The sequence below is a fragment of the Neopelma chrysocephalum genome, unplaced genomic scaffold (genome assembly GCF_003984885.1).
Source record: "Neopelma chrysocephalum unplaced genomic scaffold, ASM398488v2 Primary Assembly neopelma1_44, whole genome shotgun sequence".
Taxonomy (NCBI): domain Eukaryota; kingdom Metazoa; phylum Chordata; class Aves; order Passeriformes; family Pipridae; genus Neopelma; species Neopelma chrysocephalum.
Window position 1 is genome coordinate 11,364,346 of NW_020897703.1, and position 25,815 is coordinate 11,390,160.

Below are 25,815 nucleotides of genomic sequence, written 5' to 3' on the forward strand. Positions count from 1 at the left end.
AGAATGTAAAAGTAAGACTGGAATAGATATTTCCCCTGCAGAAACTGCAGTTGTCCATAAGCAGAACCTAAATTAAAAATTATCTGTTCATTCCTACTGGTCATTCCTCTGGAGAGAGAAGCAGAGATGTTTCACATGAAAAAATAAGAAAAAGTAAATTAATATATGACAGTAATTTAATTTACGTGTCTGATTTTTTTTTTACAGTCCCACCTAAGATTTTGATGCCTGATCATGTTCACATTAAAGCTGGAAAGAAACTGAGAATTGAAGCTCATGTATATGGGAAACCTCAGCCAGTCTGTAAATGGTTGAAAGGAGATCAAGATGTAGTTACATCCAGTCGCCTTGCTGTGCATAAAGCAGAAAAGTCTTCTGTTCTTATCATTAAGGATGTGACTAGAAAAGATTCTGATTTTTACACTCTTACTGCAGAGAATAGCTCTGGTACTGATAGTCAGAAAATCAGAGTGACAGTCATGGGTATGTTCCATTTGGTTGTTTTTCGACCCAGCTTTACACAAAGCTAGTTTTAGTATATTCCAGTGGTTGCCATTTTCTTTCATCCCTTTTTTCTTAATCTACTTTTTTTGTACAGATAAACCAGGTCCACCACAACCTCCATTTGATATTTCTGAAATTGATGCTGATGCTTGCACTCTTGCATGGCATATACCTCTTGAAGATGGTGGCAGTAACATTACAAACTATGTAGTTGAGAAATGTGATGTAAGCCGCGGAGACTGGGTAACAGCTTTATCTTCTGTCACAAAGACAACCTGCAGAATTGGAAAACTTATTCCTGGAGAAGAATATATGTTCCGCGTTCGTGCTGAAAATCGTTTTGGGATTTCTGAGCCGCTTCCTTCTGGCAAGATGATCGCAAGGTTCCCATTTGGTATGCTAGTTTTTGTTAGCAGCATTTCTATATTTAATCTTTCTAGTAAGAAAACATACAGTTGATATATATCTTTGTATTTCTTTCTAGATGTTCCTAGTGAACCAAAGAATGCACGAATTACCAAAGTCAATAAGGACTGCATTTTTGTTGCTTGGGATAAGCCAGATAGTGATGGAGGCAGTCCAATTACTGGTTATCTCATTGAGCGCAAGGAAAGGAACAGTCTGCTGTGGGTGAAGGCTAATGATACAGCTGTGCGCTCCACAGAATACCCTTGTGTGGGGCTCATCGAAGGTCTTGAGTATACTTTCAGAATTTATGCATTGAACAGAGCTGGAGCAAGTAAACCTAGTAAACCAACTGAGTTTGTCACAGCAAGAGCACCAGTTGGTAAGCCAAACATACCAATACAAACTACTGTTTCTTTGATCATTTTCAATGTATCTGCCACTCCTTATGATCTTCAGTTTGCCCTTTTGTTTATATTTTCATGCTCACTATGACTTTACTGTGAGTGCACTGTGTGGATATGCAGTAAATAGGATCCAGCATTATTAAAGCCAATTTTTAATATGTTAGCTCTTTTTTGGAAAAACAGACTACAAAACGTTTTCATTTGCCTTAGATCCCCCTGGAAAACCTGAAGTTATTGATGTCACTAAGAGTACTGCATCACTGGTATGGACAAGACCAAAGCATGATGGTGGTAGCAAACTAATTGGCTACTTTGTGGAAGCTTGCAAATTACCTGGTGATAAGTGGGTTCGGTGCAATACAACTCCACATCAAATACCCCTAGAAGAGTACACTGCTACTGGTTTGGAAGAAAATGCTCAGTATCAATTTAGAGCAATTGCCAAGACAGCAGTTAACATCAGCCCACCTTCAGAACCTTCTGATCCGGTGACCATTCATCCAGAAAATGGTAAGGAATGTAAAAGCATTTGATAACTCTGATAAGAGCCTGTGCATGTTGAACTAAATCTCATGTCAAGAATGAGATGTTTATCTCTTCATACATTGATTAACCCTTGGACTGTGTCCTTTCAGTTCCTCCCAGAATAGAGCTGGATCTGTCTATGCAATCACAGCTTACAGTAAAAGCTGGAACTAATGTGCGTCTGGAGGCAAATGTATATGGAAAGCCAATGCCAACAATCACCTGGAAGAAAGAAGGAGAAGTTTTAAAGCCATCTGAAGGTGTTAAGATCACTACTAAGAGAAATCTTGCTACAGTTGAGTTGTTCAGTGTTAATAGGAAGCAAACAGGAGACTACACTATTACTGCTGAAAATGCAAGTGGATCAAAGTCAGCAACCATTAGGCTTAAAGTACTTGGTAAGCTAAAGACTGTCAATTAACAAATACTTTTATGATTGAATTATATAGCAAGAGATAGAGCTATAACAATGTGATGTTAATTGTTCTAGATAAGCCTGGTCCACCAGCCTCCGTCAAAATCAAACATATGTATGCAGATCGTGCAATGCTTTCTTGGGAGCCTCCTCTGGAAGATGGAGGTTCAGAAATTACTAACTACATTGTAGACAAGCGTGAAACAAGCAGACCAAACTGGGCCCAGGTCAGTGCCAATGTACCCATTACAAGCTGCACAGTGGAAAAACTAATAGAAGGACATGAGTACCAGTTCCGTATATGTGCTGAAAACAAATACGGTGTTGGAGACCCTATCTTGACTGAACCAGCAGTTGCTAAGAATCCATATGGTAAGTGCTTTGTGGGATAGTTTCATTTTTCACTGGTTTTTTGTGTGCACTTAAGAATGTGAATGTAATTTTTAAATCAATCTCCACAGATGTACCCGGACCTTGTGATCCACCAGTAATTAGCAATGTAACGAAAGACTTTATGACTGTTAGCTGGAAGCCACCAGCTGATGATGGTGGATCCCCAATAACTGGTTATATCCTCGAGAAGCGTGAAACTAAGGCTCTTAACTGGACAAAGGTAAACAGAAAGCCTGTCATTGAAAGAACTGTTAAAGCTACTGGACTCCAAGAAGGAACAGAATATGAGTACCGGGTGATAGCATTGAATAAAGCTGGACCTGGCAAGCCTAGCGCACCATCTAAAGCAGTGTATGCTTGTGATCCTCAATGTAAGCTTTAAGTCTCAGATATTTTCCATTATTATTTCCAAATACTATCATACAGCATTTGGTACAATAACTTTACGGTATTTTAATTCTCAGATCCTCCTGGCCCACCTGCTTTCCCGAAAGTGGTTGATACTACTCGTAATTCAATAAGCCTGTCATGGAGCAAACCAGCATACGATGGAGGAAGCCCTATTATTGGTTATCTAGTGGAATCAAAAAGAGCTGACACAGACAACTGGGTCAGATGCAACGTACCAAAGAATTTACAGGCTACGCAATTTGTGGTAACAGGACTGATGGAAGATACAGAGTACCAGTTCCGTGTTTATGCTGTCAATAAGATTGGATACAGTGACCCAAGTGATGTTCCTGATAAACACACTGCCAAAGACATTTTAAGTATGTTCACTGAAACCCAGTTACCTAGTTGACTTTTACTTTAATTCATGGGATTAGTTCCAAAGACAGAGTTTGTCACAGATCACGGGCGCAAATTAATTTGGAACGTTATTACTCAAAAAATGTGGGGTAAAAGCAGCTAATTTGGAAGAGCACAGGGCAGTTAGGAACAGAGTAGAATTTGGCTACTGTTGGGGTTTTTTTATTTGTATGCTTTATAGCCTTCTGCCTCCTATTTGGGTTCATCAAGATATCTTTCTTTTTCTAATTCTAAAATTAAACTTTTCAGATCTCTTTTCTATTTTTAAAACTTTCAGTCATCTTCAGGTCTTCTAAACAATTTGAAGCCAAGATTACTATTCTAAGCAGCTGTGTGACAGAGTATTTGATCGTATGACATTTATTCCTTAAAAGCCTTGCTGGGTTTTGTATGCATTTTGCTGTTTTGTACCAAAGCATCACTTCACAGAACTGTCTTGGTTCAAGAAAAGCAATAGAGTCCAGGAGGCTTTGAAATTCCTTTGAGTTCTAAAAAAAACTAGAAGACTTTCTAACATAAATGGTGGAAAAGGCAGGAAAAAAAGGAAGTGAAATCCGTGCAAAAAATGCCAAATTTGCAAATTACCTTCAAACAGGAGTCAGGACACTTACTAACATCATCACAGGCATGAGAAGTTGGTTAATCTAGTGAAAAGCCAGTAAAGAGTAACAGTAACTTTGGTGATAGCCTTAAAGATGATGCTTTAATTATATGTTTTTTTGTTAAACACACAGTTCCACCTGAAGGAGAACTTGATGCAGAACTAAGGAAAGTCCTTGTGTTGCGTGCTGGAGTCACAATGAGACTTTATGTGCCAGTAAGAGGACGTCCACCTCCAAAAATTACATGGTCTAAAGTGGGTGCCAACCTAAGAGATAGACAAGGACTAGATATCAAGTCAACTGATTTTGATACCTTCCTGCGTTGTGAAAATGTAAATAAATATGATGCTGGAAAATATGTCCTCAGTCTAGAGAACAGCTGTGGCAAAAAGGAGTACACCATTGTTGTAAAAGTACTTGGTAAGTCTCAGGGTTTTCCCCATTATAATATATTTGTTGACTTTTTAACTGATTTTTTAAAATTTTATTACTATATCAAATATGGTGGTCTTGTGTTTATGCAGATACTCCAGGCCCTCCAGTTAACCTGATTGTAAAGGAAGCATCTAAGGATTCTGCCTATATTACATGGGAACCTCCTCTAATAGATGGGGGCAGTCCAATCAAAAATTATGTTGTTGAAAAACGTGATGCAGAAAGAAAATCATGGTCCACAGTAACAACAGAATGTCCAAAGACAAGCTACAGGATAACTAACTTAGAAGAAGGCAAATCTTACTTCTTCAGAGTTTTTGCTGAAAATGAATATGGTATTGGTGATCCCTGTGAAACCCGTGATGCTGTTAAAGCTTCTGGTAGGAAAAATGGATCCACTTCACCTATTTTTTAATTCATTTTTTTATTCAAATAATGTTTATTTTTAGCTTGACTGGACACTTAGTATGATTTTCTTCCTTCTAGAAACACCTGGGCCAGTTGTGGATCTAAAAGCCTCAGCTGTAACAAAATCATCATGCAATTTGGTATGGAAAAAACCTATCAGTGATGGTGGAAGCCGTATTGTTGCATATGTTGTTGAGGTCCTGGTTGGTGAAGATAAATGGCAAGAAGTCATGCGGGGAAAGAACCTCCATTTTTCAATGAGAGACCTAAAAGAAGGACAGGAATACACTTTCAGAGTGAGAGCCCAGAATGATGCTGGATATGGAACTCCATCAGAGCTCACAATTGTAGCAAGAGATGATGTTGGTGAGAAGCAAGATCATTATTTCAATGCTTCACTTACCCAAATTATATTTATTTTATACATACTATCATTGCTATGCAGACATACAAATCAGACACCTTTAAAACAGATCTTAATTTTACCACAAAGTTCATGCATTGTTGAATAACTGGTTTCTTTTATTTTTTACAGTGGCACCTGAACTTGACTTAAGAGATCTACCTGATTTGTGCTATACCGCTAAAGAAGGTAGCAATTTCCGTCTTAAAATCCCTATGAAAGGCAAGCCTGTCCCAACTGTAACTTGGAAGAAGGATGAAGACCAGGCACTTACTGAGAGTGGAAGAGTTGCATTTGAATCTACAGCAGTTAACACCACTCTTGTAGTACATGACTGCCAGAAAGCTGATGCTGGAAAATACACAATAACTCTGAAGAATGTTGTTGGCAGCAAGGAAGGCACTATTTTTGTGAAAGTTGTTGGCAAACCTGGCATACCAACAGGTCCAGTGAAATTTGAAGAAGTCACAGCTGATGCCATAACCTTAAAGTGGGGCCCTCCAAAAGATGATGGTGGTTCAGAAATCACTAACTATGTTCTAGAGAAGAGAGATAATGTAAACAACAAGTGGGTGACTTGTGCCTCTGCAGTCCAGAAAACCACTTTTAGAGTTACAAGACTTCATGAAGGAAATGAATATACATTCAGGATCAGGGCTGAAAATAAATATGGAGTAGGTGAAGGTCTTAAATCTGACCCTGTCATTGCAAAACATCCATTTGGTAAGTATCCATTATAACTTATGAAATTGGAAAAAAGTGTTAAAGGGGTGATATTAATTTTTAATGCTACTGCATTTTTTAAATATTGTTTAGATGTGCCAGATGCTCCTCCACCCCCCAACATTGTTGCTGTTCGGCATGAATCTGTAGCTTTAACTTGGACTGATCCCAGAAGGACTGGAGGATCACCAATCACAGGTACATCCCCAAAAACATCCCTAGTATTTAAGTTCTTAACAGTTCTTTCTTTCTGTCAAAGGGTAAGATAAAACTATCAGGTGTTTATGCTTTGAATTGAGTGATTGATTGATCGATCGATTGATTGATTGATCAATTGATTGATTTCACTGTTTTGCTTCCTGTTTTTTCAATATGATTAAAAAAATTAAACATTGCGAAAACACTACCTGAGGAACAATATTTTTGCTCAGAGACAAAACATCTAACAAAAGAACTATATGTGACAATACTTGGGTCCATAAAATTAGCAATTTGCATTTACAAATTGTCATTGCAATTACATACATTTGTCGTGTATGTCCACATCCATTTCTTAATCTGGTTTTCAGTGCTCCTTTTGCACAATGCCTATGTAACATACAATGTTCCACAGTGCCATGAGAAATTAAGATTTCTAGAAACCTCCCCCATATTTTCATCTCATCATTTATCTTCTAGGTTATCACATTGAAGTTAAAGAAAGGAATAGTCTTCTGTGGAAGAGAGCAAATACAACACCAATAAGAATGAAAGATTTCAGAGTGACAGGGTTAACTGAAGGTCTGGAATATGAATTCAGAGTAATGGCAATCAATATGGCTGGAGTAGGTAAACCAAGTCTTCCATCTGAACCAGTTGTGGCACTTGATCCTATTGGTAAGTCATCGGGAGGAAAAAAAAGGAAAATTCTGAAATTTGAAATAACTTTCGTTTGACCACTATTTATTATTTTTTCTTCTAGATCCCCCTGGGAAACCTGAGGTTATCAATGTAACCAGGAACTCAGTAACACTCATTTGGACAGAACCGAAATATGATGGTGGACATAAATTAACTGGCTATATTGTTGAAAAGCGTGATTTACCCAAAAAGACCTGGACAAAAGCTAATCACGTGAATGTTCCTGACTGTGCATTTACTGTAACTGACCTTATTGAAGGCTCCAAATATGAGTTCAGAATTAGAGCAAAGAACACAGCTGGAGCTATCAGTCCTCCATCTGAATCCACAGGAACCATAATATGCAAGGATGAGTATGGTATGTAGATGGCATTGAATAGGTAGAATTTTATTTGAATAATTAATACCAAATCTCCTCTTTATTTCCCCCTGTGTTCTTGTTGTAACAATCAGGATTTTTTTGTCTGGTTTTTTTGACAGAGGCACCAAGCATTGTTCTGGATCCTCCTTTGAAAGAAGGTTTAACAGTAAAAGCAGGAGACACCATTACACTATCTGCTATTAGTATCCGTGGCAAACCACCTCCAACTTCAGCATGGTCAAAAGCTGGAAAAGATTTTAGACCTTCAGAGCTTGTGCACATTGAAACCAAACCAACTTCTTCTACTCTAACTGTCAAATATGCAGCCAGAAAAGATTCTGGAGAATACACAATCACTGCAACCAATCCTTTTGGCACTAAGCAGGAGAGTGTACAAGTGAAAGTTTTAGATATACCAGGACCACCAGGGCCTATTGAGATCAGCAATGTTTCAGCAGAAAAAGCAACTCTTACATGGTCACCTCCTGCAGAAGATGGTGGATCACCAGTCAAATCATATGTTCTTGAAAAGAGAGAAACTAGTCGACTGCTCTGGACATTGGTTGCTGAAAATATTGAAACCTGTAGGCATGTTGTTAGCAAGCTCATTCAAGGAAATGAATATGTTTTCCGTGTCTCAGCAGTAAATCAATATGGCAAGGGTGAACCAGTACAATCAGAACCAGTTAAAATGGTGGATAGATTTGGTAAGTAGAACAAGCTAAGAGGTTCCAGTCAGTTTTTATTAATCTCTAAAGACTTGATTTTTGTTTTACCTGTAATTTTTCTTCCTTAACAGGTCCTCCAGGCCCTCCTGGTAAACCAGAAGTAACAAATGTGACTAAAAATACTGCCACAGTTACCTGGAAAAGGCCAGTCGATGATGGTGGAAGTGAAATCACAGGTTACCATGTGGAGCGGAGAGAAAAGAAAGGTTTAAGATGGGTTAGAGCAACAAAGAAACCAGTTTCAGATCTTAGATGCAAAGTAACTGGTCTTCTGGAAGGAAATGAATATGAATTCCGTGTCAGTGCAGAAAACAGAGCAGGAGTTGGACCACCAAGCGACACTTCAAACTCAGTCCTATGCAAAGATGTTGCATGTAAGTATCATGCCTTTTCTTTGTTGGGGGTGGGTGGGATAGGTGGGGAGCACATTCAGAGAGCATAAGAATGGCCTCCTCTGTGATGTAATGTTTTATCTTTTCCTTGCTTTTCAGACCCACCAGGTCCACCTGCAAATCCAAGAGTGACTGATACTACAAAGACAAGTGCATCTTTAGCCTGGGGCAAGCCTCACTATGATGGTGGTCTTGACATCACTGGCTATATAGTAGAGCATCAAAAGGAAGGAGAAGAAGAATGGGTAAAAGACACTATAGGGACTGCTTTAAGAATCACTCAGTTTGTTGTAGCTCATCTGCAGACAGGAGCCAAGTACAATTTCAGAATCTCTGCCATGAATGCTGCAGGTGTTGGTGAACCAGCAATAATTCCAAGTGTGGAAATCAAAGACCGAGAAGAGATTCCTGACTTTGAATTAGATGCTGAGCTAAGAAGAACTCTTGTTGTTAGAGCTGGATTAACTATTCGAATTTTTGTACCAATTAAAGGGCGTCCAACTCCAGAAGTTACATGGACAAAAGATGATGTTTCACTCAAAGGACGTGCCAGTATTGAAAATACCGACTCCTTTACACTGTTGATTGTCACAGAGTGCACCAGATATGATGCAGGAAAATATGTAATGACTCTTGAAAATGCTGCTGGTAAGAAGACTGGCTTTGTAAATGTAAAAGTTTTGGATACACCAGGTCCACCAATAAACCTTAAGCCTAGAGAAATAACCAAAGACAGCATCACCCTCCAATGGGATATGCCTCTGGTAGATGGAGGTTCCCGTATAACAAACTATATTGTTGAGAAACGTGAATCAACTCGGAAGGCATATTCAACAGTCACAACCAACTGCCAGAAGTGTTCCTTCAGGATTCCTAATTTGGCTGAGGGGTGTGAATACTATTTCAGAGTACTGGCTGAAAATGAGTATGGTATTGGTGAACCAGCTGAAACCGCAGAACCAGTAAGAGCTTCTGAGGCACCATCCCCACCTGAGAGCCTTAATATCATGGATGTAACACGGAACTCAGTTAGCCTAGCTTGGCCAAAACCAGAACACGATGGTGGCAGCAAGATCACTGGGTATGTAATTGAAGCACAGAGAAAAGGAACCAACCAGTGGGCACACATCACCACTGTAAAAACACTGGACTGTGTAGTAAAGAATCTAACTGAAAATGAAGAGTATACTTTTCAGGTTATGGCAGTTAACAGTGCTGGAAGAAGTGCCCCAAGAGAAAGCAGACCAGTTATTATCAAGGAGCAAACTATGCTCCCAGAGTTTGACCTCCGTGCTATCTACCAGAAAACAGTCATTGCCAAAGCTGGTGACAATATCAAGGTTGAAATCCCCGTACTTGGTCGTCCAAGGCCTACTGTGACCTGGAAGAAAGAAGACCAGATACTTAAGCAAACACAAAGAGTAAATTATGAAAATACTGCAACTGCAACCATACTAACCATCAATGAATGTATTCGAAGTGATAGTGGTCAATACCCACTGTCAGCTAAAAATATTGTTGGAGAAGTTAGTGAAGTAATCACAGTTCAGGTTCATGACATACCTGGGCCTCCTACTGGACCAATCAAATTTGATGAAATTTCATCTGATTTCCTAACATTCTCATGGGAGCCTCCTTTGAATGATGGTGGTGTACCAATAAGTAACTATGTTGTAGAAATGCGTCAAACTGACAGTACCACATGGACTGAATTGGCAACTACAGTGATACGTACTACATTTAAAGCTATTCGTCTTACTACTGGAGTTGAGTATCAGTTCCGCGTTAGAGCTCAAAACAGATATGGAATTGGTCCAGCCATTACTTCAGGGTCTGTAGTTGCCAACTACCCATTTAAGGTACCTGGGCCTCCTGGTACTCCTCAGGTGATAGCAGTCACCAAAGAAACTATGACCATTAGCTGGAATGAGCCAGTTACTGATGGTGGAAGCCCTATACTGGGATATCATGTTGAAAGAAAAGAGAGAAACAGCATTCTTTGGCAGACTGTAAGTAAAATGCTGGTATCAGGCAATATCTTTAAATCATCTGGACTTACCGATGGCATTGCATATGAATTCCGTGTTATAGCAGAAAATCTAGCTGGGAAGAGTAAGCCAAGCAAGCCATCTGAGCCTGTGTTTGCCCTGGACCCAATAGATCCACCTGGTAAGCCAATACCTCTGAACATTACAAGACATGCAGTTACACTGAAGTGGACTAAACCGGAATATAATGGAGGTTTTAAGATAACTGGCTATACTGTTGAAAAAAGAGACCTTCCTAATGGCCGTTGGCTGAAGGCTAATTTCAGCAATATACTAGAGACTGAATTCACTGTAAGTGGTTTGACAGAAGACGCTGCCTATGAATTCCGTGTGATTGCTAGGAATGCTGGTGGAGCTGTTAGTCAGCCCTCTGAGCCATCAGATGCCATCACTTGTAGAGATGACATTGAAGCACCAAGGATAAAAGTGGATGCTAAATACAAAGACACCATAGTGCTGAAAGCAGGTGAACTTTTCAGACTTGAGGCTGATGTTTCAGGTCGCCCTCCACCAACTATGACATGGACAAAGGGAGAAAAAGAACTTGAAGACACAGCTAAATTAGAAATAAAAATGGCAGATTTCTCTACTGTACTTACCAACAAGGATTCCTCAAGAAGAGACGGTGGTGCTTATACACTTACTGCAACAAATCCTGGTGGCTTTGCCAAGCATATCTTCAATGTTAAAGTTCTTGATAGACCTGGTCCCCCAGAAGGGCCTTTGGCTGTGTCTGAAGTCACTGCAGAAAAGTGTGTGCTGTCATGGCTACCCCCACTGGATGATGGAGGAGCAAAGATTGACCATTATGTGGTTGAAAAACGAGAAACCAGTAGATTGGCATGGACAGCTGTAGCCACAGAAGTTCCAGTGACTAAACTGAAGGTTACTAAGCTGCTGAAGGGCAATGAGTACGTGTTCCGAGTTATGGCTGTTAACAAGTATGGAGTTGGTGAGCCTCTGGAATCAGAACCTGTTCTTGCAGTAAATCCATATGTGCCACCTGATCCACCTAAAACACCTGAAGTTACAGCAATTACAAAAGATTCCATGGTTGTCTGTTGGGGCCATCCTGATTCTGATGGTGGGAGCCCAATAACTAACTATATTGTGGAACGTCGAGACAGGGCTGGTCTACGGTGGGTGAAATGTAACAAAAGGGTTGTTACTGACTTACGTTATAAAGTGTCTGGGCTAACAGAAGGCCATGAATATGAATACAGAGTCATGGCTGAAAATGCTGCTGGAGTCAGTGAGCCAAGCCCAACCAGTCCATTCTATAAAGCTTGTGATACTGTATTTAAGCCTGGTCCCCCAGGTAATCCTCGTGTTTTGGATAGCAGCAAGTCCTCAATTACAATAGCATGGAACAAACCAATATATGATGGTGGTTCAGAGATCACAGGTTACATGGTTGAGATTGCACTACCTGAAGAAGATGAGTGGAAGATTGTAACTCCACCAATGGGTCTAAAGGCCACTTCTTTTACCATCACTGATCTGAAAGAAAATCAAGAGTATAAAATAAGAATATATGCTATGAACTCTGAAGGTCTTGGAGAACCTGCTCTTGTTCCTGGGACTCCAAAAGCTGAAGAAAGAATGCTACCTCCAGAGATTGAACTTGATGCAGAACTACGTAAAGTTGTCACTATTAGAGCCTGCTGTACTCTAAGGCTCTTTGTCCCAATTAAGGGAAGACCAGCACCTGAAGTAAAATGGACAAGAGAACATGGGGAATCTTTGGATAGAGCTAGCATTGAATCAACAAGCTCTTATACTTTACTTATCATTGAAAATGTAAATAGATTTGATAGTGGCAAATACATACTGACAGTTGAAAACAGCTCAGGTAGTAAGTCAGCATTTGTGAATGTCAGAGTTCTTGATACCCCAGGAGCACCTCAAGATTTGAAAATAAAAGAAGTTACAAAATCTTCAGTTACACTCACATGGGAACCTCCTCTTATAGATGGTGGCTCTAAAATAAAAAATTACATTGTTGAAAAGCGTGAATCGACAAGAAAAGCTTATTCCACTGTTAATGCCAATTGCCACAAGACCAGCTGGAAAGTTGATTCATTGCAAGAAGGCTGCAACTACTACTTCAGAGTCCTAGCTGAAAATGAGTATGGAATAGGCCTTCCAGTTGAAACTTCAGAATCCGTAAAAGTATCAGAAAGACCACTTCCACCAGGGAAAATAACTCTGTTGGATGTGACGAGAAATAGCGTATCCTTATCTTGGGAAAAACCTGAACATGATGGTGGTAGCAGAATTCTGGGCTACATTGTAGAAATGCAAAGCAAAGGCAGTGAAAAGTGGTCAACCTGTGCTACAGTAAAAGTTACTGAAGCCACCATCACAGGACTGATCCAAGGTGAAGAATACACCTTCCGTGTTTCAGCTCAGAATGAGAAAGGTATCAGTGATCCTCGCCAGCTGGGTATACCAGTTGTTGCAAAAGATCTTGTGATTCCACCAGCTTTCAAACTACTATTTACCACGTTCAGTGTTCTAGCAGGAGAGGACTTAAAGGTTGATGTTCCTTTTGTTGGTCGACCCAAACCGGCAGTGCTTTGGCATAAAGACAATGTGGCATTGAAGCAGACTACAAGGGTAAATGCAGAAAGTTCAGAAAACAACACAGTGCTAACAATAAAAGAAGCCTGCAGAGATGATGTGGGGACATATTTAGTTAAACTTACAAACTCTGCTGGTGAAGCAACTGAGACCCTAAATATTGTTGTCCTTGACAAACCAGGACCTCCAACTGGACCAGTAAAAGTAGATGAAGTAACAGCAGATAGTATTACCATTTCCTGGGAACCACCCAAGTATGATGGTGGTAGCTCTATCAATAATTACATTGTAGAGAGAAGAGACACGTCTACCACAACTTGGCACATTGTGTCAGCTACAGTTGCAAGAACAACTATAAAAGCATGTCGTTTAAAGACTGGCTGTGAATATCAGTTCAGAATCGCAGCTGAAAACAGATATGGGAAGAGTACATATCTCACTTCAGAGTCAATCATAGCCCAATACCCATTTAAAGTTCCCGGTCCACCTGGAACACCTTTTGTAACAAATATCTCAAAAGACAGCATGGTGGTACAATGGAATGAACCAGTCAATGATGGTGGTAGCAGGATCATTGGGTATCATTTGGAGCGTAAAGAAAGAAACAGCATTCTGTGGGCTAAACTGAATAAAACACCTATTCCAGATACCAAATTTAAGACAACTGGTCTTGAGGAAGGTCTTGAATATGAGTTCAGAGTCTATGCAGAAAACATAGTGGGAATTGGAAAGGCAAGTAGAGGATCTGAATGCTATACTGCACGTGATCCATGTGACCCTCCAGGTCGTCCAGAACCTGTAATTGTCACAAGAAGCTCAGTAACACTTCAGTGGAAGAAACCTATATATGATGGTGGAAGTAAGATCACAGGCTATGTTGTTGAAAAGAAGGAATTACCTGATGGCCGTTGGATGAAAGCAAGTTTTACAAATGTCATTGATACTCAGTTTGAAGTAACTGGTCTAGTCGAAAACCAGAGATATGAGTTCCGTGTTATAGCACGAAATGCCGCAGGTGTTTTCAGTGAACCATCTGAGAGCTCAGGGGCAATTACAGCAAGAGATGAAGTAGAACCACCCCATATAAGTATGGATCCAAAATACAAAGACACTATTGTAGTGAACGCTGGTGAGTCATTCAAGCTTGATGCTGATGTTCATGGCAAACCAATACCTTCCATTCAGTGGTTAAAAGGCGATCGTGAGCTGACAAGCACTGCTCACATGGAAATAAAAAGCACCGATTTTGCAACAAGCCTTAGTGTGAAGGAAGCCACAAGAGTTGACAGTGGTCAGTATGTCCTACTGGCAAAGAATGTTGCAGGTGAAAAGAAGGTTCCTGTTAATGTCAAAGTTCTTGATAGACCTGGACCACCAGAAGGACCTGTTGAGATTACTGGTGTTACTGCTGAGAAATGCACACTGTCGTGGAAACCACCTCTACAAGATGGTGGTAGTGATATTTCACACTACGTTGTAGAAAAAAGGGAAACCAGTCGCTTGGTGTGGACTGTCATTGACTCAAATGTGCAAACCCTAAATTGCAAAGTTACAAAACTTTTAGAAGGAAATGAGTATGTTTTCCGCATCATGGCAGTAAATAAATATGGTGTTGGTGAACCCCTTGAATCTGAACCAGTACTCGCAAAGAACCCATTTTCAGTGCCACTTCCACCAAAGGCACCAGAAGTCACAGCCGTGACCAAGGATTCTATGATAGTTGTATGGGAAAGGCCAGCCTCAGATGGTGGTAGTGAAATCCTAGGTTACGTTCTGGAAAAACGAGATAAGGAAGGTATTCGCTGGACAAGATGTAACAAACGCCTGATCAGTGAACTACGATACAGAGTGACTGGTCTTATAGAAAATCATGATTATGAGTACAGAGTTTCAGCTGAAAATGCTGCTGGTCTTAGTGAACCAAGCCCACCTTCCACTTACTACAAAGCATGTGATCCTATTTACAAGCCAGGTCCACCCAATAATCCTAAAGTTGTGGATGTTACAAGATCTTCAGTTTTCCTTTCGTGGGGTAAACCTATCTATGATGGTGGCTCTGAAATTCAGGGATACATTGTGGAAAAATGTGATGTAAGTGATGGTGAATGGAAAATTTGTACTCCTGCAACTGGAATTAAGAATACCCACATGGAAGTAGAAAAATTAGTGGAAAAACATGAGTACAAATTCCGCATATGTGCAGTTAATAAAGCAGGAGTTGGAGAGCATGCAGATGTTCCTGGTTCTGTTATTGTAGAAGAAAAGATGGAGGCACCAGACCTTGACCTTGACATGGAATTAAGGAAGATTGTAAATGTGAGGGCAGGAGGTTCCTTAAGACTGTTTGTTCCCATCAGAGGTCGTCCAACACCTGAAGTAAAATGGGGTAAAGTGGATGGTGACATCAGAGAAGCAGCTATTATTGATACCACTAGCAGCTTTACTTCCCTTGTTCTAGACAATGTTAACAGATTTGATACTGGAAAGTATACTCTGACCTTGGAAAACAGCAGTGGAACAAAGTCTGCCTTTGTCAGCGTAAGAGTACTGGATACCCCGAGTGCACCTGTTAATTTAAAGATCAGAGAGATCACTAAAGACTCTGTTTCACTTTCATGGGAGCCTCCTCTCTTGGATGGTGGAGCAAAAATAAAGAATTTCATTATTGAAAAGCGTGAAGCAACAAGAAAGGCATATGCAGCTGTTGTAACCAACTGCCACAAGACTTCATGGAAAGTAGATCAACTTCAGGAGGGCTGCTATTACTTCTTTAGAATTTCTGCTGAGAATGAATATGGAATTGGCCTCCCTGCAGAAACCAGTGACCCAATTAAAGTTGCTGAAGTTCCACAGCCTCCTGGGAAAATAACAGTGGATGATGTCACAAGAAACAGTGTCTCACTAAGCTGGGCAAAACCTGAACATGATGGTGGTAGCAAAATCATACAATACATTGTTGAAATGCAAGCAAAGGGTAGTGAGAAGTGGTCAGAGTGTGCTCGTGTAAAAACACTTGAAGCAGTTATTACTAACCTAACTCAAGGGGAAGAATATCTTTTTAGAGTCATGGCTGTAAATGAAAAGGGTAAGAGTGATCCTCGAGCACTTGCAGTTCCAATAGTTGCCAAAGACCTAGTGATTGAACCTGATGTTAGACCTGCTTTTCACAGTTACAGTGTTCAAGTGGGACAAGATCTGAAAGTAGAAATACCAATTGCAGGTCGACCTAAACCAACTGTTACCTGGGTAAAAGATGGCCAGCCATTAAAGCAGACAACAAGAGTCAATGTAAGTGATTCGACTGATCTCACTATACTGAATCTTAAGGAAACCAGCAAAGAGGACAGTGGCACTTATGAAATCACTGTGGCTAATGTTGTTGGGCAAAAGTCTGCCTCTATTGACATTATAACTCTAGACAAACCTGACCCTCCAGTAGGGCCTGTGAAGTTTGATGAAATAAGTGCAGAAAGTGTTACCCTATCATGGAATCCCCCAGCATACACAGGAGGCTGCCAAATCACCAACTATATTGTTCACAAGAGAGATACAACAACCACTGTATGGGAAACAGTTTCAGCTACTGTTGCAAGAACTACACTGAAGGTGACTAAACTGAAAACTGGTTCAGAATACCAGTTCAGAATATTTGCTGAGAACAGGTATGGGCAGAGTTTTGCATTGGAATCTGCACCAGTTGTAGCGCAGTACCCCTACAAGGAACCAGGACCTCCTGGCACACCATTTGTGACAACGGTTACAAAAGACTCCATGGTTGTACAGTGGCATGAACCAGTAAACGATGGTGGCAGTAGAGTGTTGGGCTACCATCTTGAGAGAAAGGAGAAAAACAGCATTTTATGGACTAAAGTGAACAAGACTATTATTCAGGACACAAGTTTTAAGACAAATAACCTCGAAGAAGGAATTGAATATGAGTTTCGAGTTTCTGCAGAAAATATTGTTGGTGTAGGCAGAACAAGTAAAGTTTCTGAGTGCTATGTAGCTCGTGATCCATGTGATCCTCCAGGTCGCCCAGAAGCTATAATAATAAAAAGAAGCTCTATTACTCTACAATGGACCAAACCACAATATGATGGTGGAAGTAAGATTACTGGTTATATTGTAGAGAAACGTGACTTACCAGATGGTCGCTGGATGAAAGCCAGCTTCACAAATATCATTGAAACTCAGTTCACTGTAACAGGGCTTACTGAAGACCAAAGATATGAATTTAGAGTAATTGCAAAGAATGCTGCAGGTGCAATAAGCAAACCTTCTGACAGTACAGGTCCAATAACAGCAAGAGATGAAGTTGAACTTCCACGAATTTCAATGGATCCAAAGTACAAAGACACAATTGTTGTAAATGCTGGTGAAATATTCAGACTTGAGGCTGATGTTCACGGAAAGCCACTACCAACCATTAAGTGGTACAAAGGAGATAAAGAGCTTGAGGAAACTTCTAGATGTGAAATAAAGAACACAGATTTCAGTGCATTAATAGTTGTAAAAGATGCTATTAGAGTTGATGGTGGACAGTACATTTTAGAAGCCTCTAATGTTGCTGGAACAAAGACAGTAACAGTAAACGTAAAAGTCCTGGACAGGCCAGGACCTCCAGAGGGCCCGGTCCAAGTGACAGGAGTCACAGCTGAAAAATGTGCATTGGCATGGGCTCCTCCTCTTCATGATGGTGGCAGTGATATTTCTCATTATATTGTAGAGAAGAGAGAAACTAGTCGCTTGGCATGGACTGTGGTTGCTTCAGAGGTTTTACCTACAATGCTGAAAGTAACAAAACTCTTGGAAGGAAATGAGTATGTCTTCCGTATTATGGCAGTTAACAAATATGGGGTTGGTGAGCCATTAGAATCTGCGCCAGTGATGATGAAAAATCCATTTGTGGTTCCTGGACCACCAAAGGCCTTGGAAATTACCAACATCACAAAGGATTCTATGACTGTCTGCTGGACCCGTCCAGATAGTGATGGTGGTAGTGAAATCGTAGGTTACATTGTAGAAAAGAGAGACCGAGCAGGCATCAGATGGATAAAATGCAATAAACGGCGAATTACAGATTTGCGATTAAGAGTTACAGGATTAACAGAGGATCATGAATATGAATTTAGAGTTTCTGCTGAAAATGCTGCTGGAGTGGGTGAACCAAGCCAAGTTTCTCCTTACTTTAAAGCTTGTGACCCGATGTTCAAGCCTGGCCCTCCAACAAATACCCATGTTGTGGATACCACCAAAAGTTCAGTTACACTTGGTTGGAGTAAACCTATTTATGATGGTGGTTGTGAAATCCAGGGATACCTTGTAGAAATCTGTAAGGCAGATGAAGATGAATGGTCGCTTGTTACACCACAAACAGGTATACGTGCCACTCGATTTGAAATCAAAAAGCTTACTGAACATCAAGAATACAAATTACGAGTGTGTGCTCTCAACAAGATTGGTGTAGGAGAGGCTGCATCAGTTCCTGGCACTATTAAACCAGAAGACAAACTTGAAGCTCCAGAACTTGATATTGATTCAGAGCTAAGGAAGGGAATAGTGGTTAGAGCTGGTGGGTCTGCTAGGATTCACATACCGTTTAGGGGACGACCAACACCAGACATCGCATGGTCCCGAGAAGAAGGTGAATTCACAGAAAAAGTTCAGATTGATAAAGGCATAAATTTCACACAACTTTCAATTGACAACTGCGATAGAAATGATGCTGGAAAGTATATTCTTAAGTTGGAGAACAGCAGTGGTTCTAAATCTGCATTTGTTACAGTTAAAGTTTTGGACACACCAGGACCACCACAAAACTTAGTGGTAAAGGATATAAAGAAGGATTCTGCTGTATTATCTTGGGAACCGCCCATTATTGATGGTGGTGCAAAGGTAAAGAACTATGTAATAGACAAGCGCGAGTCAACTAGGAAGGCATTTGCAAATGTGAGTGCTAAGTGTGGCAAGACAAGTTTTAAAGTTGAAAATCTTACAGAAGGAGCAATTTATTACTTCAGAGTTATGGCTGAAAATGAATTTGGAATTGGTGTTCCAGTTGAAACCAGGGATGCTGTCAAAGCCTCAGAGCCACCTCTGCCTCCTGGGAAAGTATTACTCACTGATGTGACTCAGAGAAGTGCATCACTTACATGGGAAAAACCTGAACATGATGGAGGTAGCAGAATTTTGGGATACATTGTTGAAATGCTGCCTAAAGGAACAGAAAAATGGAGTGTTGTTAGTGAGTCCAAAACGTGCAATGCAGTGGTGTCTGGTTTGAGTCCGGGACAGGAATATCAATTCCGTGTGATTGCCTACAATGAAAAAGGGAAAAGTGATCCTAGAGCACTTGGAATTCCTGTGATAGCTAAAGACTTGACAATTGAGCCAAGTTTCAAACTGATGTTTAATACATACAGTGTACAAGCTGGAGAAGATCTAAAGGTAGAAGTACCATTTATAGGTAGACCCAAACCTACTATTACTTGGACAAAAGATGAGCAGCCACTGAAACAGACAACCAGATTAAATATTCAGGATACAACAACATCAACGATCTTACATATTAAAGAAAGCAACAAGGAAGACTTTGGTAAATATACAGTAACAGCAACAAATGCAGCAGGTACAGCAACAGAGCATCTGAGCATAATTGTACTGGAAAAGCCTGGCCCACCACAAGGACCTGTCCGATTTGACGAAGTTAGTGCAGACTTTGTTGTTTTATCATGGGATCCACCTGATTATACTGGTGGCTGTCAGATAAGCAACTATATAGTAGAAAAGCGTGACACAAGCACTACCACATGGAACATTGTATCAGCAACTGTTGCAAGAACAACTATCAAAGCAACAAAGCTTAAAACAGGTACTGAATACCAGTTCAGGATTACTGCTGAAAATAGATATGGAAAGAGCTCTCCTTTGGCTTCTAAACCAATCGTTGTGCAATACCCCTACAAGGTGCCTGGACCACCTGGAACCCCATTTGTAACAGCAACTTCCAAAGACCACATGATTGTACAGTGGCATGAACCAGTTAATGATGGAGGAAGCAAAGTTCTTGGCTACCATCTTGAGCGTAAAGATAAGAACAGCATTCTTTGGACAAAACAGAATAAGTCACTCATTACTGACACCAAATATAAAACAGATGGTCTTGAAGAAGGTCTTGAATATGAGTTCAGAGTCTCTGCTGAAAACATTGTTGGCATTGGCAAAGTCAGCAAAGTATCAGAACTGTATGTTGCCCGAGATCCTTGTGACCCACCTGGCCGCCCAGATGCCATTGTTGTTACAAGAAGTAATATTACACTGCAATGGAAAAAACCAGAATATGATGGTGGAAGCAAAATAACTGGTTATATTGTAGAAAAGAAAGAACTACCAGATGGTCGCTGGATGAAAGCCAGCTTTACAAATGTGTTGGAAACAGAATTTACAGTAAGTGGTCTTGTTGAAAACCAACGATATGAATTTAGAGTAATTGCAAGAAATGCAGCAGGTTGCTTGAGTGAACCCTCTGAAAGTACAGGGCCCATTACTGCCAGAGATGAAATTGAAGCACCAGGGGCTTCACTGGATCCTAAATACAGAGATGTCATTGTTGTTCGTGCTGGAGAAACCTTTGTTCTTGAAGCTGATATCCATGGCAAACCTATTCCTGACATTTCATGGTCAAAAGATGGTAAAGACCTTGAAGAAGCAACTGCAAGAATGGAAATTAAATCTACCATTCAGAAAACAACTCTCACTGTCAAAGACTGTATAAGAGTAGATGGAGGTCACTATACTCTTAACCTCAAAAATGTTGGTGGCACCAAATCTATACCAATCACTGTAAAAGTGCTTGACAGGCCAGGACCTCCAGAAGGACCTTTGAAGGTTACAGGTGTCACTGCAGAAAAATGCTACTTGTCATGGGCTCCACCATTACATGATGGTGGTTCTAGTATTTCACATTATATCATTGAGAAGAGAGAGACAAGCAGACTTTCATGGACACAAGTAGCAACAGATGTGCAGGCTCTTAACCTCAAAGTAACCAGACTCCTTCCTGGCAATGAGTACATTTTCCGTGTAATGGCAGTGAATAAATACGGAATTGGAGAGCCCTTGGAATCTGAACCAATTGTGGCTCGTAATCCATACAAACTCCCTGGTCCTCCTTCAACACCTGAAGTTTCAGCAATCACAAAAGATTCTATGGTGGTGACATGGGGTCGCCCAGAAGACAATGGAGGAGCTGAAATTGAAGGTTACATACTTGAAAAACGAGACAAAGATGGTATCCGGTGGACCAAATGCAATAAGAAAAGGCTGACAGACTTGCGATTCAGAGTAACAGGTCTTACTGATGGACATTTCTATGAATTTAGAGTTTCTGCTGAAAATGCTGCGGGGGTAGGGGAACCCAGTGAGCCATCCATTTTCTATCGTGCTTGTGATGTATTATATCCCCCAGGTCCACCCACCAATCCAAAGGTTACAGATACTTCCAGGTCATCAGTTTCCCTTGCCTGGAATAAGCCTATTTATGATGGTGGTGCTCCTGTTAAGGGATATATAGTAGAAGTAAAAGAAGCTGCTGCTGATGAATGGACTACCTGCACCCCACCAACAGGCCTACAAGCAAAACAGTTCACTGTGACCAAACTAAAAGAGAACCAGGAGTATAACTTCCGAATCTGTGCCATCAACTCAGAAGGAGTAGGAGAACCTGCTACTATACCTGGTGCAGTCTTAGCAGAGGACAAGATTGAACCTCCTGAAATTGAACTTGATGCAGATCTCAGAAAAGTAGTCACTGTACGTGCTAGTGGTACATTACGCCTGTTTGTCACCATCAAAGGAAGACCAGAACCTGAAGTTAAATGGGAGAAAGCAGAAGGAACAATTAGTGAGCGAGCTCAGATTGAAGTTACCAGTTCCTATACAATGTTGGTCATTGACAATGTCAATAGATTTGATAGTGGTAGATACAATCTTACATTAGAGAACAACAGTGGCAAAAAATCAGCTTTTGTTAATGTCAGAGTGCTTGATACACCTAGTGCACCTATAAACCTGACAATCAGAGAAGTGAAAAAAGATTTTGTAACTTTAGCCTGGGAACCACCACTTATTGATGGCGGAGCTAAAATTACCAACTATGTAGTTGAAAAGCGAGAATCCACAAGAAAGGCATATGCCACAGTTACAAACAACTGCACTAAGAATTCCTTCAAGATTACTCAACTACAAGAAGGATGTAGTTATTACTTCCGGGTTCTAGCTGTAAATGAATATGGGGTTGGCTTACCAGCAGAAACAGCTGACCCAATTAAGGTGTCTGAACCACCTTCTCCACCTGCAAAGGTCATGCTTGTTGATGTGACTCGCAACTCTGTTTCAATTAAATGGGAAAAGCCAGAGAGCGATGGTGGCAGTAAAATTACTGGTTATGTAGTAGAAATGCAAAGTAAAGGAAGTGTAAAATGGAGTGCATGCACACAGGTGAAAACATTAGAAGCAACAATAACAGGCTTAAGTATGGGAGAAGAGTACAGTTTCAGAGTTATTGCTGTTAATGAAAAAGGAAAAAGTGATCCAAGAGAACTTGGTGTCCCGGTCATTGCAAAGGATATTGAAATCCAGCCATCTGTTGAGCTCCTTTTCAACACATTCACTGTGAAAGCTGGAGATGATCTTAAGATCGACATTCCATTCAGAGGGCGACCTCTTCCAACTGTTAGCTGGAAGAAGGATGGGAATCCCTTAAAAGAGACAACCAGGGTAAATGTTCAGACATCAAAGACTTCAACTTCACTGTCCATCAAGGAAGCTTCAAATGAAGATTTGGGACATTATGAATTACATCTTTCAAATACTGCCGGATCAACAACAGCTTCTTTAACTGTAGTTGTTCTTGACAGACCAGGGCCACCAACTGATGTTCATATTGATGAAGTTAGTGCTGATAGTGTAACACTGTCTTGGAAACCTCCAGAATATGATGGTGGGTGCCATATTAGCAATTACATTGTGGAGAAGAGAGACACTACCACAACAACATGGGAGTTAGTATCTGCAGCAGTTGCAAGAACATCAATTAAAGTATCTCGACTCATCACTGGATCTGAATATCAGTTCCGTATTTGTGCAGAAAACCGCTATGGGAAAAGCACTTACACTAATTCTCCTTCTGTTGTAGCAGAGTATCCATTTAAGCCTCCGGGTCCACCTGGTACTCCTCATGTGGCACATGCAACTAAAGCTTTCATGATTGTAACTTGGCAGGTACCAGTTAATGATGGAGGTAGTGTAGTACTAGGATATCATTTGGAGCGTAAGGAAAGAAGCAGCATTCTTTGGACAAAAGTCAACAAGAGCCTTATAACTGATACACAAATGAAAGTTACAGGTCTTGATGAAGGACTGCTGTATGAATATCGTGTGTATGCAGAAAACATTGCTGGAATAGGCAAATGCAGTAAATCATGTGAACCAGTTGCTGCAAGAGATCCATGTGATCCTCCCGGTCAACCAGAAGTTACTAATATTACAAGAACATCTGTCTCACTGAAGTGGACTAAACCAGAATATGATGGTGGAGCTAAAGTAACAGGATATATTATTGAACGCAGAGAGATGCCAGATGGTCGCTGGCTAAAATGTAATTTTACTAATGTGCAAGAAACATACTTTGATGTAGGTGGACTTACAGAAGACCAGCGATATGAATTCCGTGTGATTGCAAAGAATGCTGCTGGACTCTTCAGTCAGCCATCTGAATCAACTGGACCTGTGACCGTAAAAGATGATGTAGAGGCTCCAAGAATTATGATGGATGCCAAATTCAGGGATGTTGTAGTTGTGAAAGCTGGAGAAGTGTTTAAAGTCAATGCTGATATTGCAGGTCGGCCAATACCGGTGGTTTCATGGACAAAGGATGGTAAGGAGCTTGAAGGAAAGGCTAGAGTTGAAATAGTCTCAACAGATTATACGACTGCAATAACCATTAAGGACTGTATCCGAAGTGATTCAGGACAGTATGTACTAACATTACAAAATGTTGCAGGAACAAGATCTTTGGCAATTAATTGCAAAGTACTTGACAGACCTGGCCCACCTGCAGGCCCATTAGAAATAAAAGGCCTTACTGCTGAAAAGTGCCATTTATCATGGGGACCCCCTCAAGAAAACGGTGGTGCAGATATTGATTATTATATTGTGGAAAAACGTGAGACCAGCCGAATTGCATGGACACTTTGTGAAGGAGAGCTTAGAACAACATCCTGTAAAGTGACAAAATTACTGAAGGGTAACGAGTATATTTTCAGAGTGATGGGAGTTAACAAATACGGTGTTGGTGAGCCTCTAGAAAGTGTTGCTGTCAAAGCCCTAGACCCATTTACAGTTCCAAGTCCACCTACATCTTTAGAGATTACCAGTGTGAGCAAAGATTCGATAACTCTGTGCTGGGCAAGACCTGAGTCTGATGGAGGCAGTGAGATCTCTGGCTATGTAATTGAAAGGCGTGAGAAAACCAGCCTAAGATGGATTCGTGTAAACAAAAAGCCAGTTTATGATTTAAGAGTGAAATCATCTGGTCTCCGTGAAGGATGTGAATATGAATTCCGGGTTTATGCAGAAAATGCTGCTGGCCTCAGTCTCCCAAGTGAAACCACACCATTGATTAAAGCAGAAGATCCAATCTTCTTGCCATCACCCCCATCTAAACCTAAGATTATGGATTCTACAAGGTCAAATATCACAATTGGTTGGACAAAGCCACTGTTTGATGGAGGTGCCCCAGTAACAGGATACACCGTTGAATACAAGAAAACTGATGAAACTGACTGGACAACTGCTATTCAGAATTTGAGAGGCACAGAATATACTATAAGTGGATTAGTATCAGGCTCTGAGTATGTTTTTAGAGTGAAATCTATTAACAAAATGGGTGTCAGTGAACCAAGTGATGTCTCAGAACCTCAGCTGGCAAAAGAAAGAGAGGAAGAACCTGCTTTTGATATTGACAGTGAAATGCGGAAGACTTTAATTGTAAAGGCTGGTGGATCATTCACAATGACTGTTCCTTTCAGAGGCAAACCAGTCCCAAATGTAACATGGAACAAACCAGACACTGATCTCCGTGTACGAGCAAGCATTGACACTTCAGATAATTGTACATCTCTCACTATTGAAAAAGCAACAAGGAATGATTCTGGAAAATACACGTTAACACTACAAAACATCCTGAACACTGCTACATTGACTTTAATTGTCAAAGTTCTTGATACTCCTGGCCCACCATCTAATATTGCAACAAAAGACATAACTAAAGAATCTGCTGTGTTATCCTGGGATGTTCCTGAAAATGATGGCGGAGCACCTGTAAAGAACTATGTTATTGAAAAGCGAGAAGCTAGCAAAAAAGCATGGGTCACTGTGACAAACAATTGTCATCGCCTGTCCTACAAAGTGACTGGTTTGCAAGAAGGTGGCATTTACTACTTCCGGGTCTCTGGAGAAAATGAGTATGGTGTTGGAGTGCCTTCTGAGACCAAGGAGGGAACAAAAATAACAGGTATGTCTTACTATGAAAAAATATTTTTTAATACTTAATATGTTTTAAACTTTTTATTTCAAAATAATGTAAAAAAGTTTTAAATCCACTAACAGTAAAATAGATCATTTTTTTGTAGGTTTGTCTGTGGTTTAACAAATGAAAAAGGGATAAATAATAGCTTGAATTTGAAATTCTGTTTGCATTCTACTTAAAGTAT

The 25,815-nt window shown here is 40.4% G+C and overlaps 1 protein-coding gene across 1 annotated transcript in view; it reads left to right on the plus strand.

Moving 5' to 3' along the window:
* Positions 1–25,815, plus strand: part of TTN (titin) — a 237,364-nt gene that overhangs the window by 182,686 nt on the left and 28,863 nt on the right. Inside the window, exons 249-266 of the mRNA XM_027678451.1 lie at positions 208–483; positions 599–898; positions 989–1,291; positions 1,527–1,826; positions 1,952–2,239; positions 2,332–2,628; positions 2,718–3,020; positions 3,114–3,419; positions 4,194–4,481; positions 4,586–4,876; positions 4,983–5,270; positions 5,440–6,030; positions 6,124–6,228; positions 6,709–6,906; positions 6,992–7,288; positions 7,411–7,998; positions 8,091–8,393; positions 8,511–25,616. Coding sequence (XP_027534252.1) covers positions 208–483; positions 599–898; positions 989–1,291; positions 1,527–1,826; positions 1,952–2,239; positions 2,332–2,628; positions 2,718–3,020; positions 3,114–3,419; positions 4,194–4,481; positions 4,586–4,876; positions 4,983–5,270; positions 5,440–6,030; positions 6,124–6,228; positions 6,709–6,906; positions 6,992–7,288; positions 7,411–7,998; positions 8,091–8,393; positions 8,511–25,616 — 22,428 coding nt within the window. The remainder of the gene's footprint in view (positions 1–207; positions 484–598; positions 899–988; positions 1,292–1,526; positions 1,827–1,951; positions 2,240–2,331; positions 2,629–2,717; positions 3,021–3,113; positions 3,420–4,193; positions 4,482–4,585; positions 4,877–4,982; positions 5,271–5,439; positions 6,031–6,123; positions 6,229–6,708; positions 6,907–6,991; positions 7,289–7,410; positions 7,999–8,090; positions 8,394–8,510; positions 25,617–25,815) is intronic.